The sequence below is a fragment of the Morchella importuna genome (assembly GCF_003444635.1).
Source record: "Morchella importuna strain M04M26 chromosome Unknown Morimp01GS015, whole genome shotgun sequence".
NCBI classification, from domain to species: domain Eukaryota; kingdom Fungi; phylum Ascomycota; class Pezizomycetes; order Pezizales; family Morchellaceae; genus Morchella; species Morchella importuna.
The window spans coordinates 1,000,473-1,013,965 of NW_025763412.1; the positions used below are offsets into that span (position 1 = coordinate 1,000,473).

Genomic DNA, 13,493 nt, shown 5'->3' on the forward strand with positions numbered 1-13,493 from the left:
GCTGAGCTGTGTAGGAGAGGTAATCACATGCGTCGTACAGACGGACTAGACCGCTCGGTATGTACCGGTTCGTGGGGTTAAATATCAATTATCAGAAACCCGTGGTGATGAGCTTTTTTTTTGTGTTTGATCTTTTTTTCTTTTCTTTTGATGTCATAAGGGATTGCATTGGCTGAGGCTTGAGTGAATTGAGCTGAAGACTTTTTTTTTCTGATACTCTTCGTTCATCCTATACGTATTCTCATATCAATTGTCACTTTTACCACTACCAATCAAGCACTTTGAGTCCACTTGACGATATTATACCCACTCCCAATCAATCATCACCTCGAAATATTCACTCAACGCCATACCCTCAAACCAAAAAACCAAACCAACCGCCCAAAATGCCCGCAACAATGCACGCCGTCCCCTCGGCCGCCGTCCACAAGGCCATCAAGCAGCTGATCCACAACCTCGTTCACATCACCGACACCACGGGCGAGTTCCTGCTCAAGCTCGACGACGGCCGCGTCATCGACACCAAGGGCTGGAACGACTGGGAGTGGACGCACGGCGTCGGCCTCTACGGCATCTGGCAGTACTACGAGCTCACCGAGGACCCCGAGTGCCTCAAGATCATCGAGGACTGGTTCCGTGACCGCTTTGCCGCCGGCGGAACAACGAAAAATATCAACACTATGGCGGTCTTCTTGACGCTGGCCTGCGTGTATGAGAAGACGGGCAATGGGACGTATTTGCCGTGGCTGGATGCGTGGGCCGAGTGGGCGATGTATGATCTGGAGCGGACGGACTATGGCGGGATGCAGCATGTCACGTATGTTTCCCTCTTGATTATATTCGTCATTTCCTGGTTTTTTCTTTCTAATGGATGGCTGCGTGCAGATACCTCACGCCCAACACCCAGCAGCTGTGGGATGATACGTTGATGATGACGGTTCTCCCTCTGGCAAAGATCGGAAAGGTGCTCAACCGCCCGCACTACATCGAGGAGGCCAAGCGCCAGTTCCTCATCCACATCAAGTACCTCTTCGACACCAAGACCGGCCTCTTCTTCCACGGCTGGACCTTTGAGGACGGCGGCCACAACTTTGCAAAGGCCCTCTGGGGCCGCGGCAACAGGTTTGCCCCCACCTTATTTCCACTCACCCTTGATAGCCTATGCTAACATAAACCCTACAGCTGGCTCACCATCGTGATTCCCGAGTTCCTCGAGCTCCTCGACCTCCCCTCCACCGACTTCTTCCGCACACACCTCATCGACACACTCCACTCGCAATGCCACGGCCTCCGCAAAACACAAGACGCCTCCGGCCTCTGGCGCACCATCCTCGACGACCCTGCGCCAGACTCCTACCTCGAGGCGTCCGCCTCCGCCGGCTTCGCCTTCGGCATCCTCAAGGCCGCACGGAAGCGCTACATCGGCCGCGAGTTCGAGGACGTGGCCGTCAAGGCCGTCAAGGCGGTCATGGCCAACATCGACGAGAAGGGCGAGCTGCAACAGGTGTCGTTCGGCACGCCGATCGGGGAGACGTGCCAGTTCTATAAGGAGATCCCGCTGACGAGTATGCCGTATGGGCAGGCGATGGCGATGATGGCGCTGGTGGAGTTTTTGAGGCAGTATTTGTAGGGGATGAGGTAAGGGGATGGGCTGGTTCCATAGTATCAAATTTCAAACAATAAATTTTTGTTTTTGTCATGTGTGCTGCGTGAGGGTGAGTGAGAAGCTGTGATTACGTTCGGAATGTGTGCCAAGACATGCAGTATCTGAATGTAGAATGGAGTACGAGCCTTAAACTTCCCTTTGTAAATACAGACCGAAAAGCGCCGTACTCGCTGTCACTTGACCAATCCCAGGTGCTGTGCTGTGCGTGTGCATGTATCCAAGGATCATCCATAGCAATGAATTAATAAGCCCGCTAGCCCGTAGAACACACAACCTTCCTAGCCTTCTCTGTGCACAAGTGATTACGTGAGTAAGCTTCGTTAGTCAAAGAGAAACCCTAACCCTTGTTTGCATCGTCATCGTGTGACAAGTTTCGTTAATTAAGGGGTGCGATAAATAGAGGATGTGGATGCGGAGCTTGTTCTACCACGTGGCTTCGTAGACTCTAGGCATGCGAGCTTTTTGTATCGGAGCGCGGGTGCCTTGATGGTTGCATACATACATAACACATACAGCGAGAGGTAAAATTATTGTAGAAACAGGGGTCTAAAAACAGGGTTTCTGTGGCTGGGCAAGCCAATAGGACTCCTCCCATATTTCTACAATAATCTTACCGCAAGCTGTACTATGGCTTCTCGCCCGATGCAGGTGCGGGCTTGGCGGGCGGAGGCTGCGAGTCGTGGGTGTGTGTGTGAGAGGCGGGTGAGTCATGGAGTATCACTCGGTCTTGTGATTCGTGAGGCGGGGCTTGGCGGTTCTGTGGGTCTTTGGTGTCTTTGGTGCTGGGATTGTTGGGTTTGTATAGTAGAATATATGTAATTATGGGTAGGTAGGCTTATTAGCGCTGTTGTCTACTTGATTTCTAATGGGCGTGGTTAGAGTATGGATCTTAGTTTTATAGGCGTTCGTTGAGAGTGAAGCAGTTCGATCTAGAGTTGGGTTTCAATAGTACTAGAGGGTAGACATCTATCTACTCGTTATAGGTTCTGGTTCTGGTGTATGAGAAATGACTAGCTAGTGATGTTGCTAAATGGGTAGGGTCCTCTTTAGACTCAGAGGACCTGAGTTATAGAATTCTCTGTTTATATCGGATGGACACGCTGTGTTGTATGCTATGTGTTATATTTTATCGAAGTTTCTAGGATGATGTCGGGGGTGCTTGCTGCGACAGCAGATTCACCGAGAGCCAAGTACCGACTATAGATACAGGAGGTAAGCCATTACCAATCAACTTTTCTTTTCTCATCGTGCCGGCCATGATAGATAGCGCCGTGGTAACGGACCTAGTTTGGGGCGCTCCTTCGCCTATGCAGAGCTCATACGCCAACCCTAAAAGGTTTATGTTAATATAGATTCCGTGATTATGAGTGGTGAGTGATTGTTATATATTGGCTTCCAACAGGGAAGATTCTTACAAAAGCGCCCCCAACAACGGTACCAGAGGGCCTATGACGAATATGGAAATGGTGCTGAATATCTGGCTCCAGGAGTGAGGGGGGCTACTCCTCCATCAACATTCTTTGCCTCCCTAGCGAGTTGCGGGTAGGATTACCAGTTCACAAAGAAAAGGAGCTCGACCCAGCCTCTCCGGGTCGGGATATCTGGACAACGTGTAAAGTATAGAACGGGATGTGGATAAGTACGATATGGGTACTCCCACCGCAGTTCGTGCAAATGGCCAAGTTCTCCTCGGAACCGTGTTTCTGCAAGCGGCGGAGTCTTGAAAGTAACGTTTTAGATGGTAGAATTTCTTCGAGAACAGCGCATATCTCTGATCCCGAAGAAAGAAACATGAAAAGCATAGCGTAGTGTTCTTACTAGCGTTTCCCTCGGCGCGGGGCTCCGATGTTCAGCTACAATTAGCAGGCGTGATAACCAGTGGAGTGTAGCCGGCGGAGCCGTGGACTCATGTCTGCGTCATGCCCGCACTCCCGGTTCATCATGGACTGTGCGGGAAATGCCAGTGTGCGTGAACAAGATGAGAATAAATGGTGGAAACAGAAGAATAATATGGAGAGTATGATGTGATGCGGTGTTACACGTTTATGGATGGTGGGTGCCGATGAAGCAACATTGTGGTTGTGGTTGTGGTTGTGGTTGTTGAAAGATTATCGTTTCAAGAGCCACCTCCGAAACTCTTCCCTCGCCGCAACATAGGGCTTTTCCATGCCGCGCCCTAACTGGGAACTGCGATTCGCAACTGATTCTGGTTGGATTTGCCCAATGAACATTCTCGGATATAATAGTTAATCACGAGATATCACGAGATATATCTACACCCCGTGTCTAGAAAATTCCCGGAGCCTGGCAACGCCCGCGCGCGGTCAAACCCCCGCCACGAACCAAACCCCGACGCCCCCAAACGGAATTAAAAATTACAGTAAGGAGGACAAGAGAAAGGGTATTGTTACACTCCATTACCTTAATCATTCCGGCAATAAAATCCATGAAGCAACACTAGAAGCACAATCAGTGATGTCATCAAGAAATATGAAGCAACAGGCAATTAATATCAGAGATGCTCCCCGCCCAGGACCTCCCAAGCAATCAGACAAAAACAAAAAAACTATTGAGGCCATAGTTCAGGACGAGCCCACCTTAACCTTAAGGGAAATTGCTGATACAGCCTCCCAGTTCAACATTCAAGCATTCAAGGACACAATGGACAAGGCCCTAAAGGAGACTGATTTTTCTCTCAAGGTGCGAAGGCGGAAACTTTATTTTATGCTTGAGAGAAAGGAAAGAAGACCTTTGTGGTGCGATAGGTGACGCACATGGAATTCGAGGCGGTGGAGAAGGATTGTGTTGACAGATGAGGCCGTCATCGAATATAATCCAAATCCTACTGGTATGAGGGTTAGGTTACAGCCAGGCATTGAGCTAGAGGAGAGACATGTTGGCCCTACATTCAAGAGTAGATGCACTACAATCAAAATATGGTGTGAATTTCAATATGGCTCAAGATGTCCTCTTGTTTTAAATCCCCCAACGCTGACCTGATGAGAGAGCGCGATCGCCTAGGCTTTAATGGGGTACAATATGCAATAGAGATAATAGCTATGGTGCGGGATCAGGGAATTTTCTAGACACGGGTGTACACCTCTCATAATGCGGGCTATTACTTTGTTTGAAATGTTCTAAAGCCATTCTATTGCTATATAATTATAATAGAGTCAGAAAGATCCACCGACTGGCTAGTTGATTAGGTATGAGCGTTGTGTTCTTTGGTCGTATTTAACGATATGCACTTATATCCGTCTCCAGGTATATTCTTTGGCCTAGGTGCGTTGATTGCACACAATAAGAAATTATTTCATCTTCTACAAAATAGCCAGTATGGTGGCCAGCAAGATGACAGGTAGTGTATAGTATAAAGTCTGCAATGATCTAGCTTGGGTATGCAGAGGCATTCTTACAGAAGTGTATACCATTCGTGGTTCTTAGATGCGCAATACTGGTTGACAGCTCATATACATACGGAATTTAGTCATCTGCAGAGAAACCTATCATAATCCCACCCTCTCGGGGTTCTGTCCCTGCAAGCTTCCGGCGCCTAGAAGAAACAAAACCCGTGGTTTTCTAAGAAATAGCTTTCTCCAAATTCCGTCCCTATTACAATTACAGCTGAATTTAGCAAAATTCGGCCACCACGGTGTGGAATTATGATAGGTATTTCTGTAGCTATGTCAACCATTATGAAAACTTCCCATGATATAGGCCATGAAGCTTACCAATATATCCAGATGCCAGCGAAGATAAGTATTCGAGATAGAACTTATCTCACACGACCGTATCGACATTATAGTATAGATAGCACCGAGGTCTTTGATTATAGACTAGCATTCCAAACACTTATCCGCAGTATTTCTCGTAAAGATAGGGAAGAATTCCTCGAGGCTTCTTGGGCTTCGAGAGGTCACATATTTCCCTGTTCTTGAGAAGGTGATCTATGACTAGCTCGAGATGTGTATTGTACGAAATAAATGTTCAGGGGTTGTAGGCTCGGAAGACGACAAGCAGATTCAAAACCCTGTGTTAGCCTAGTGAGTGTATATTATAATTATCGAGTTCCGTAATATAGTTACAATTGAACGTATGTTCATTAGATATCACCCGTATCTGAGTTTCTTATTGGTGATCGATTCTGACGGAAAAGAGTTATATCTCTGGACATGTAGCTCAGGTTAGCTTGGATTGATTATGACGAAACCTTGGACCATTCGCAACGTATCTTGTATATCTGTTTAATAATATTGGAGCTTCTGGCATTATTTTATCAGCTCTGGGGGTCCCATACCTAAGCGCAGTGAAGTTCGCATATCGCTGCGCGTCGTGATACGGTGGATACATCCTCGTTTACTCGTGTACGGCGGTAGGTTTCGATGAAAAAGCGGGTTCTTCTCGTGCTTGAATTCGTCAAGCTGGTGTGTTCGTGGAAGAGGATATAGTTGAGGATCTGTGGATCTTGGCTATGGATAGAGGTGACGACGCTCTGGTGTATTCGGGCAGAGGTTAGCTATATACAAACCATTGTTCATTGCATGCTCGACTCTTTATTTCCAACTTAAGCTGCATCGGTACAAAACCACAATTAGATAACCAACACCAGACTATCCTGTTTGGGAGTCAACAATAATCAACGAACCAATAAAAATCTTTCCTGATGCCAGATACACGACTATTATTCCGAGTTGAATCAAGCGATATATATGCCGACATAGTAGTAAGTTCGCACAAGGCCGGATATGGTTGGATCCCATAAGCGACATATTTCCACAGCATAGTAAATGATACCAGACGAGTGGCTTGCAGAAATATTAGCCTGTACCACTCACGATCATTCTAGCGCAGGTTAATTGTTACTCGAAAATGAAGCATGGCTCAATTAGTATCCAGCTAGATTCTCCGCATCTTTTCATGTTGGACGCGTACGACGTGACCCTCTTAGCGCTCTGAACAATTAAGCTGAAAGTACATACCTCCTCAGATACATGGAGTGAAGGCGGATCCTGTCTGATGGCGGTCAGGGATTTGAGGCCAATAAAAGAGTTAGGTTTGGACGCCAAGGGCAAATTACTGCAAACAGAACCATCAGACAGGATCCGCCGTCAGTAGGTGAGCGACTGTACATGTAATCATCAATTAGATAGCAATGCCTCGGCGCAATATATAGGTATTGGTATAAGTCGGCCAGATTATTATTCGCTAGCTAGCGAGACGTGACTCATCCTCGATAAACCCAATATAGTAGACTTGTTAATTGGGGGCGAGAACGAAGTGAACCACACACGTAATTCTACATTTGCGAATACGAAATCTGGACGGATGGAAGTCCAGAGGAAGTAGGTGGCCATGGCTGGGGGGTTGTCGTGGCTTGTGCGATGTCAAGCGGGCAAAGTACGGGCCGAGAATCAACGGAGTGCAAACCAGCTATGTGCATGTATATAGGCCCACCCACCCACCTCTCTCTTGAATCCCTCTCTCTTCCTGAATTAATTCCCTTCTAGAATGATCTCTCTTCGTGAGTTCTGGAACGTTAAGATCGAGTCGCGAATCAGACCAGTTGCAAACTTGCATAGCTATAGCTCATCGCGGTAGCAGCCTAGCCAAGCTATTGGTATGATCATCATGGCGCAACGATATTCAGCCCTACAACAACTACACATTTATTCTATGCCCACAGAATCTCAAAGGAATTAATGAACGGACAATATTGCTGCGAACATCGACACTTTGTCTCGCGTATCCGTATTTTTTTTTTTTTTTCCTCCCCCCCGCCACGGATCCCAATGTTTCCGTGTATCTCGGGCTGACCCCGGATGCATGCCGGATGCAATATGATCCGAATCCGCCGGGCTGTAACTACCTCACCTTTTAACTACATAATATGAACAACGTCCACTCCCCAAGTCAAGCGCACAAAGGCACAATAATTCGAATCTGATTTATCATTTCTAGAAGAATTACTTCTTTTCGTCCAAACATTATAATTACAATATATAACCAAAAAAAAAAGAAATACCCCAACTCCTACATAACGCCATGCCACAAATGAATCTAGACTATACTACGCCATGCATCATCTATAATTAACAAAGGAAATAATTAGAATAGAGATAGACTCTCATGCTCTTCTCTTCTTGCACAGTGTCTGTATGGACTGCTGCTGCCATCGTATACGTCCATTCCTCATCCACTCATCAAGAATCCAAGCACTGACAGGATCCCACATCTTCACCTCCAGCTTTGCGATGCCAGTAACCTGGACATTCAACCGCGATCCTTCCATCTGCACATCCGAAAATCAACCCCCAAGCCCTTTCAAGAGTGTATCCAAACCTCGGCGCATTTCCTGCAGATGTTCCAGATTTCTTCCCAGAGTAGGCCGACTTGTTGCTCTCCAAGATCTCACGGAGATACTCGTAATAGTACCGATTGAGGCTTCGTATCCTCTTCCCCGAGACAATGAACTGTCCCTTATAGCTCAAAAGCAATGCCTCTGCAGGTGCGGGCCGCTCATAGATCTCCTCGTACATCCTTGGCAGATGCCCCGCATCGTCGTGCCAGTTCCACGGGTCCGTGCAGTCAGTCAGGTTACACGTTATGCCACCAAACCCCAAGCTCAGCATTCCCGTTTCCGGCACAAAGTACTCTAGCAGCCTCCGCTGGAAGTGACCAAAGTTGTGGATCTCGGCCTGGATGAAGAGGGTGTGCTCGGCAAGGTCGTCCCAGTTCTCGATGATGTGCGTGAGATATGTTCCGCCCTCACGGCCACGGTTCGGGAGATGGACGATGTGGTCGGCGCTCACGTGGTCGAGGATCGAGTCGGCAGAGGCGTTGGCGTCTTTTGTGTATACGATGATGTTGGCATCGAGAGAGGCAATGTTAGGGAGGAGGGAGATGGCTGTGAGATGGGTGGAGAGCTCATGCAGGTCCTCGCGGTAGATGGCAATCACGATATCGAGCTTTCGACGGGGAACGTAGGAATGATCCAATTCTCGGGCAGGTAGAGCTGAGGAAGAAGGAGAGGCAGTGTTAGTGAGGTCATACAGGCGGGAAAGGAGGAGGGGGTTTGCATGATTTTTGATATCGTCATGTCGAGAAACGCACATATGCTGGGTCCGTGATAGGGGGGTGTTTGCATGAAAGACAAAAGGAGATATGTCGACACCACAACCACAAATGCCAGAAGCAAATACCGTTTAACAGTCATTCCTGAGGCCATATTGTCGACGGTGTAAAGTTTTCTCCGGTCTCTCCAGCCTCCGGTCTCGCGAAAATTAAATGAGACAGAGATTGGGATAATCTTATAACTATAGGACTTTTGGCAAGGCAATTGATTGAGACACTTGAAATGGAATCAGAATTGGCAACACAGAAGATAATGGATCAATATCAATACTTTGGACTTCTCTTGGGGGAAGGGTTAACACATATACAACCTTATGAAAAGGGGGGGGGCAAGGCATACGAATCTTCTGTACATGTATCTTTGATACATGTGCTACTATTAAGACATATTCAGGGCAAGGCTTTTTCACTGCGCCCTTGTGCGCCCCCACGAAAATACATCGATAAAGGGAAACGAAGGGAGGATTGATTCTACAGTTCTAGCTGGCTAGGGCAGAGCATAAAGACCCGAAACGACAACCTCTAACGCGTACGTTACGACGTGCGTTATCCTCACCAAACTTCGGGTAGGATGGCCGAAGTTATTCTACTAGGATGATAATCACGATCAGGTTGCGCCTTGAAGGGTAAATTACGACGATAGTACTCCAAGTGAATAAGCTCAGATGATATTCCCCTAAATTGTCTCTCTCTCTGATGCCAAGGGTCACAGATATGTCCGGGTCCTTCAAACAAATTCGGGTCTATTGGGGGATGGTTGGCATTTGGATAAGGCTTAGTTATGTTTGTGGTAATGACTCACGGTTAATAAATCCTTGTCCCGCGATCTGAGACTTCAGGGTCCAAGGGTTCTTTTTGGGGGCATCTGCCGCCCCCTTTAGGCAATTGACCTGTCACAACACGAGACAACCGGCTGTCCACAGTAACTTGCAGTCTGCATTCGGAAGGTATGCCGGTTTTCTCTGGCTAGCGTCTGTGTGTCGAGTGATGTACGATGATCACTGTGGTTAGAGGTAGGGAAATCCTGTCATGATGATGCTGCTCTCCCCTCGCTGGCTAGCTGGACCAGGTCGGGTGTTGAAATTGCATTTTTTTCTTCACTTTGGGAGATCTCCCTATGTGGGACATGCAATGTCCTATGTGTGCTCCTAAGTCGAGCGATCGTACCAATATCGCTATGTACTCTGCCCGTCACCGAGCAGCGGCGCAGAGAAAGTGTTTGTAACTGGCCATGGCGAAACAAAGAGTCATCACTTCCATCCATTTAACCTTTGGGTTATCTGGAAGGTTTGATTTCTTGTGATTAAGCTTATAATTGTCCCCTGAGTGAGTACTCTCTCAGTTAGGGCACTAGTGCACGTGCGGATAAATGTTTGACATCAACGTGCATATGTAGCTAGAGTAAGCGCCATATGGATTTCTAATACGGGCGTTAGGCTTGGCTCAAACGATAAGATGCGCGCTGAAAGTGGTATTATCGAAAGACATGAGCGAGCGGCGGGAGCAAATATTTCAAATCTTGAACCACGTTGGCGGGAACCGACGGTTATACTTTAACTAGAGGCGCAGCACAGTTATTCGAATGACTGCCCGGCAGTGAAGCGCTTTTCGCTGCTAGGTAGTATACGTAGTTACAGGATAACATCAATGTACCTACAACTAAACAAAAACCCAACAGCAGATTAGTAGCATATATCTTTCTGGTAAGTGATCACTTCAGCATTACATCCTTCTCTTCCGCTATTTATTTATTTTTTGAAAATAACCTCCAAAACCTTGCGTGGCAACCAACATTCCCCACCAAAACTCTGTAAAAACTCAGGCTTCAAAATGCCAAGCCCCTCCCCTGACATGACCAAGGCCCTGGACGCCCTTGGTATTGGCAACCTCGACCACGACCTTGTTGGCATAACCAACAACACCGCCCTCTCCGCCCTCACCATTGCCATCCTGGCCAGCCCAAACACCTCAGACGAAATAAGACTCGTCATCACCCTCCTGTGCGGCATTGCCAAACAAAACGCAACCATGATAGGCGATATTGCCTCCCTCCAACAGGACCACGAAGACCTCCAAGAGGAGGTCCGCCGTCACCAGCGCTCCCCGGATCCCCGCATCCTCAACCGCCTCGACAGTATTAACTTGCAGCTCCGCAGCGCCCCGGCCCCTCCTGCCCCCCCCGCCCCTCCTCCCCCAACAACAAGAATAACCACCACCACCCATACCGCCCCCCCCAACCCCAGACCCTCCTCCTACGCCAATGCCGTCAAATCAACGGTAACCCCGCCCGCACAAGGAGCTAAACCGCAAAGACAGCGCGGAAGAAGAAACGGAAACGCTGTAGGATCCCCCCCAAAGGACACGCCTCTCCCGACCTACAAACGCCGCTTCTTCGCCACTAAAACCACACCCACCCTCATCCCCGACTCCGACCGCCTCACAGCAGAACTCCCCGTCCTCTTCGGCCAGTTCCTAGCAAGGCAAGGTCTTGTCGCCCCCGCCACCGCCCTCTCAGTCACCGTCAACGCCAAAGGTACAGTAACAGTCCTTGCCGCCCCAACCATCCCGAACACCACCTTCGCTCCCTTCTACGATAGTCTTACCGCCATCCTCAACCAAAAAATCCCCACCCCCGACAACCCCTACACCTCCTTCCGCCCCGCACCAGACACCACCGACGTCGCAGTGCACGGAGTCCCCCTATACAGCATACGTGACAAAACCTCACTACAGGACACCTTCCCCGAAGCAGTCCGCCTAGCCACAGGCATCACCCCCTCATCATGCAGATTCCTGGTCGCTAATGACACAACTCGCAATACCAAGACCTCCTCCACCATCGTGATCACCGTCTCCCGCTCCGAAGCCGCTGTTATCGGCACAACCATACGCCTCTTCTCCCGCCCCCATCGTTGTGCTATCATGTGGTCAGCCACAGCGGGAACCCAATGCTCCCACTGCTGCAAACTAGGCCATGTCATCAATGGATGCAAACAAGAGCTTCCGACCTGCCCCTGCTGCACCCTCTCCCACACCAAAGCAGAACACCGCTGCCCCGTCCCCAGCTGCCAAGGCTACAACTCGTCAACAATGGATTGCTGCGACGTCTCCCAATCCAACATCAGCAAACCTGTAGCCTTCGCCAGACGCCCGGGGCGCTCAGGGCGTGTTTGGGGAAATAGCCAGTGCTAAGCAATAATTCTGTAGCGTTTTAAACTGATGATATTGTAAACCGGATTCCCTTGACTTGATGGTTGATAATACCCTCAAGTCTTCGCAGAATCAAGCCCTATTTATACATGTTGGAACCTATGCCAAGGCCCGCTTTCTAATACTAACTGACACAACGATAATAGAATAAGATAATGCTCCCGAAGATAACCCAGATAGAAAAGCGCCCCCGCATAGTTCCGTCCTCCATTCTAATTCCGACACGTAACCCTGAACCTTGCAATTGCTAGTCATCGGGCTGTACCATACTATTATCCTAGACCTACTTCCCTAAGTAGAACCGCCTACAGCCGTAAGCCCCGCTTCCTATTCTATTCCGGGTGAGACACCCAATAGTAAGCGTGCCGTCATAACAGTATAGTACTAGTGTGGTAACACCGCATGCCCCCACACTACCCGATACCTCTCTATGCTGGTCCTTTCGTTACCCGACCGTCCTCGAATCACAACCCGTCACTCGTATTCCTCCTTGTCCTAAGCCTCTAGAACAGTGTTCCGTAGTTCCTGTAACACTACTCCCCCTTCCTAGACGTCGCCCTCGACCGTTAAAACCCTTCTATGATAAAAACCCTGTTGGATAAGTCATAGAGTAGGGAAAGGTATCGAGCTTAGTCCCGCCTGTTCCGTTGTCGCTTATGAGCCCGGTCATTATCGATCGCTGGGCCTCGACTTCGCGTATGGGGTCGTATGTTCGAGGTTGGCTGGAAATTCTCGTCTGCCAATGCCTCCTGTGGCTCGGGTGTTGCCAGTCGCTTTCGTGTATTTTGTTTCCTGGTGGGATCCGGGTCCTCACGATAGGGTCGCAGCAGCATCTCGTGAAAGACGTCGTGAACCTTCCATTCTACCGGAAGTTCGAGACGGTAAGCCCGATTGCCCACCACTGCCGACACTGTGAATGGTCCCGTGAACTTGTCTGACCACTTGGAGTACCCTCCAAGGTTCCGAGTATCTAGCAAGACTTTCTGACCGATAGTGAACCGCTGTGCTGCTGGTCCTGGCTTTGACGCCATCCTGTCGAAAGTTTTCTGTAGCGTATCTCTCGCTAACTCGTGAGCCGTGATGATCTCGTCCAAGTAGTTGTTTCCGTTGGCATCTAATCGTTCGATCTCTGCATCCGTAGGCCAGTCCGTTCGGGGGTGGAAGCCATAGTTGCAGTAGAACGGTGATTGTCCAGTCGACGTAATGCTTCGCATTGTTGTAGGCGTATTCGCAGATAGGTAACAGGTCCTTCCATTTCTTGCCTGTTCCTGCCGTATGTGCCCGGATATATCCTTCCATGTGTTGGTTGGTTCGTTCCGTCTGGCCGTCGGTTTGCGGGTGGAATGAAGTAGAGAGTCTCCTACGAATCCCCAATCTTTCCGTGATTGCCATCCAGAATGCTGACACGAACTGTGTTCCTCTATCAGAGACGATGCTCCTAGGAAGTCCGTGGAAACGCCAGATGTCTTTGACGAATGCGTTTGCG

At 48.8% G+C, this 13,493-nt stretch overlaps 2 protein-coding genes across 2 annotated transcripts; one reads left to right on the forward strand and one right to left on the reverse strand.

Moving 5' to 3' along the window:
* Nucleotides 1-386: 386 nt before the first annotated feature.
* Nucleotides 387-1,630, forward strand: LAJ45_05694 (uncharacterized protein; the record flags this gene model as incomplete). The annotated part of the gene is made up of 3 exons (XM_046115263.1): nucleotides 387-817; nucleotides 886-1,122; nucleotides 1,183-1,630. 3 exons carry the CDS (start codon nucleotides 387-389, stop codon nucleotides 1,628-1,630), a joined length of 1,116 nt encoding a protein of 371 aa, XP_045971785.1.
* A 6,236-nt stretch (nucleotides 1,631-7,866) lies between these two features.
* On the reverse strand, nucleotides 7,867-8,778 carry LAJ45_05695 (uncharacterized protein; the record flags this gene model as incomplete). Its single annotated transcript, XM_046115264.1, has 1 exon — nucleotides 7,867-8,778. The coding sequence occupies one exon, from the start codon at nucleotides 8,776-8,778 to the stop codon at nucleotides 7,867-7,869; it is 912 nt and encodes a 303-aa protein (XP_045971786.1).
* Nucleotides 8,779-13,493: the final 4,715 nt, after the last annotated feature.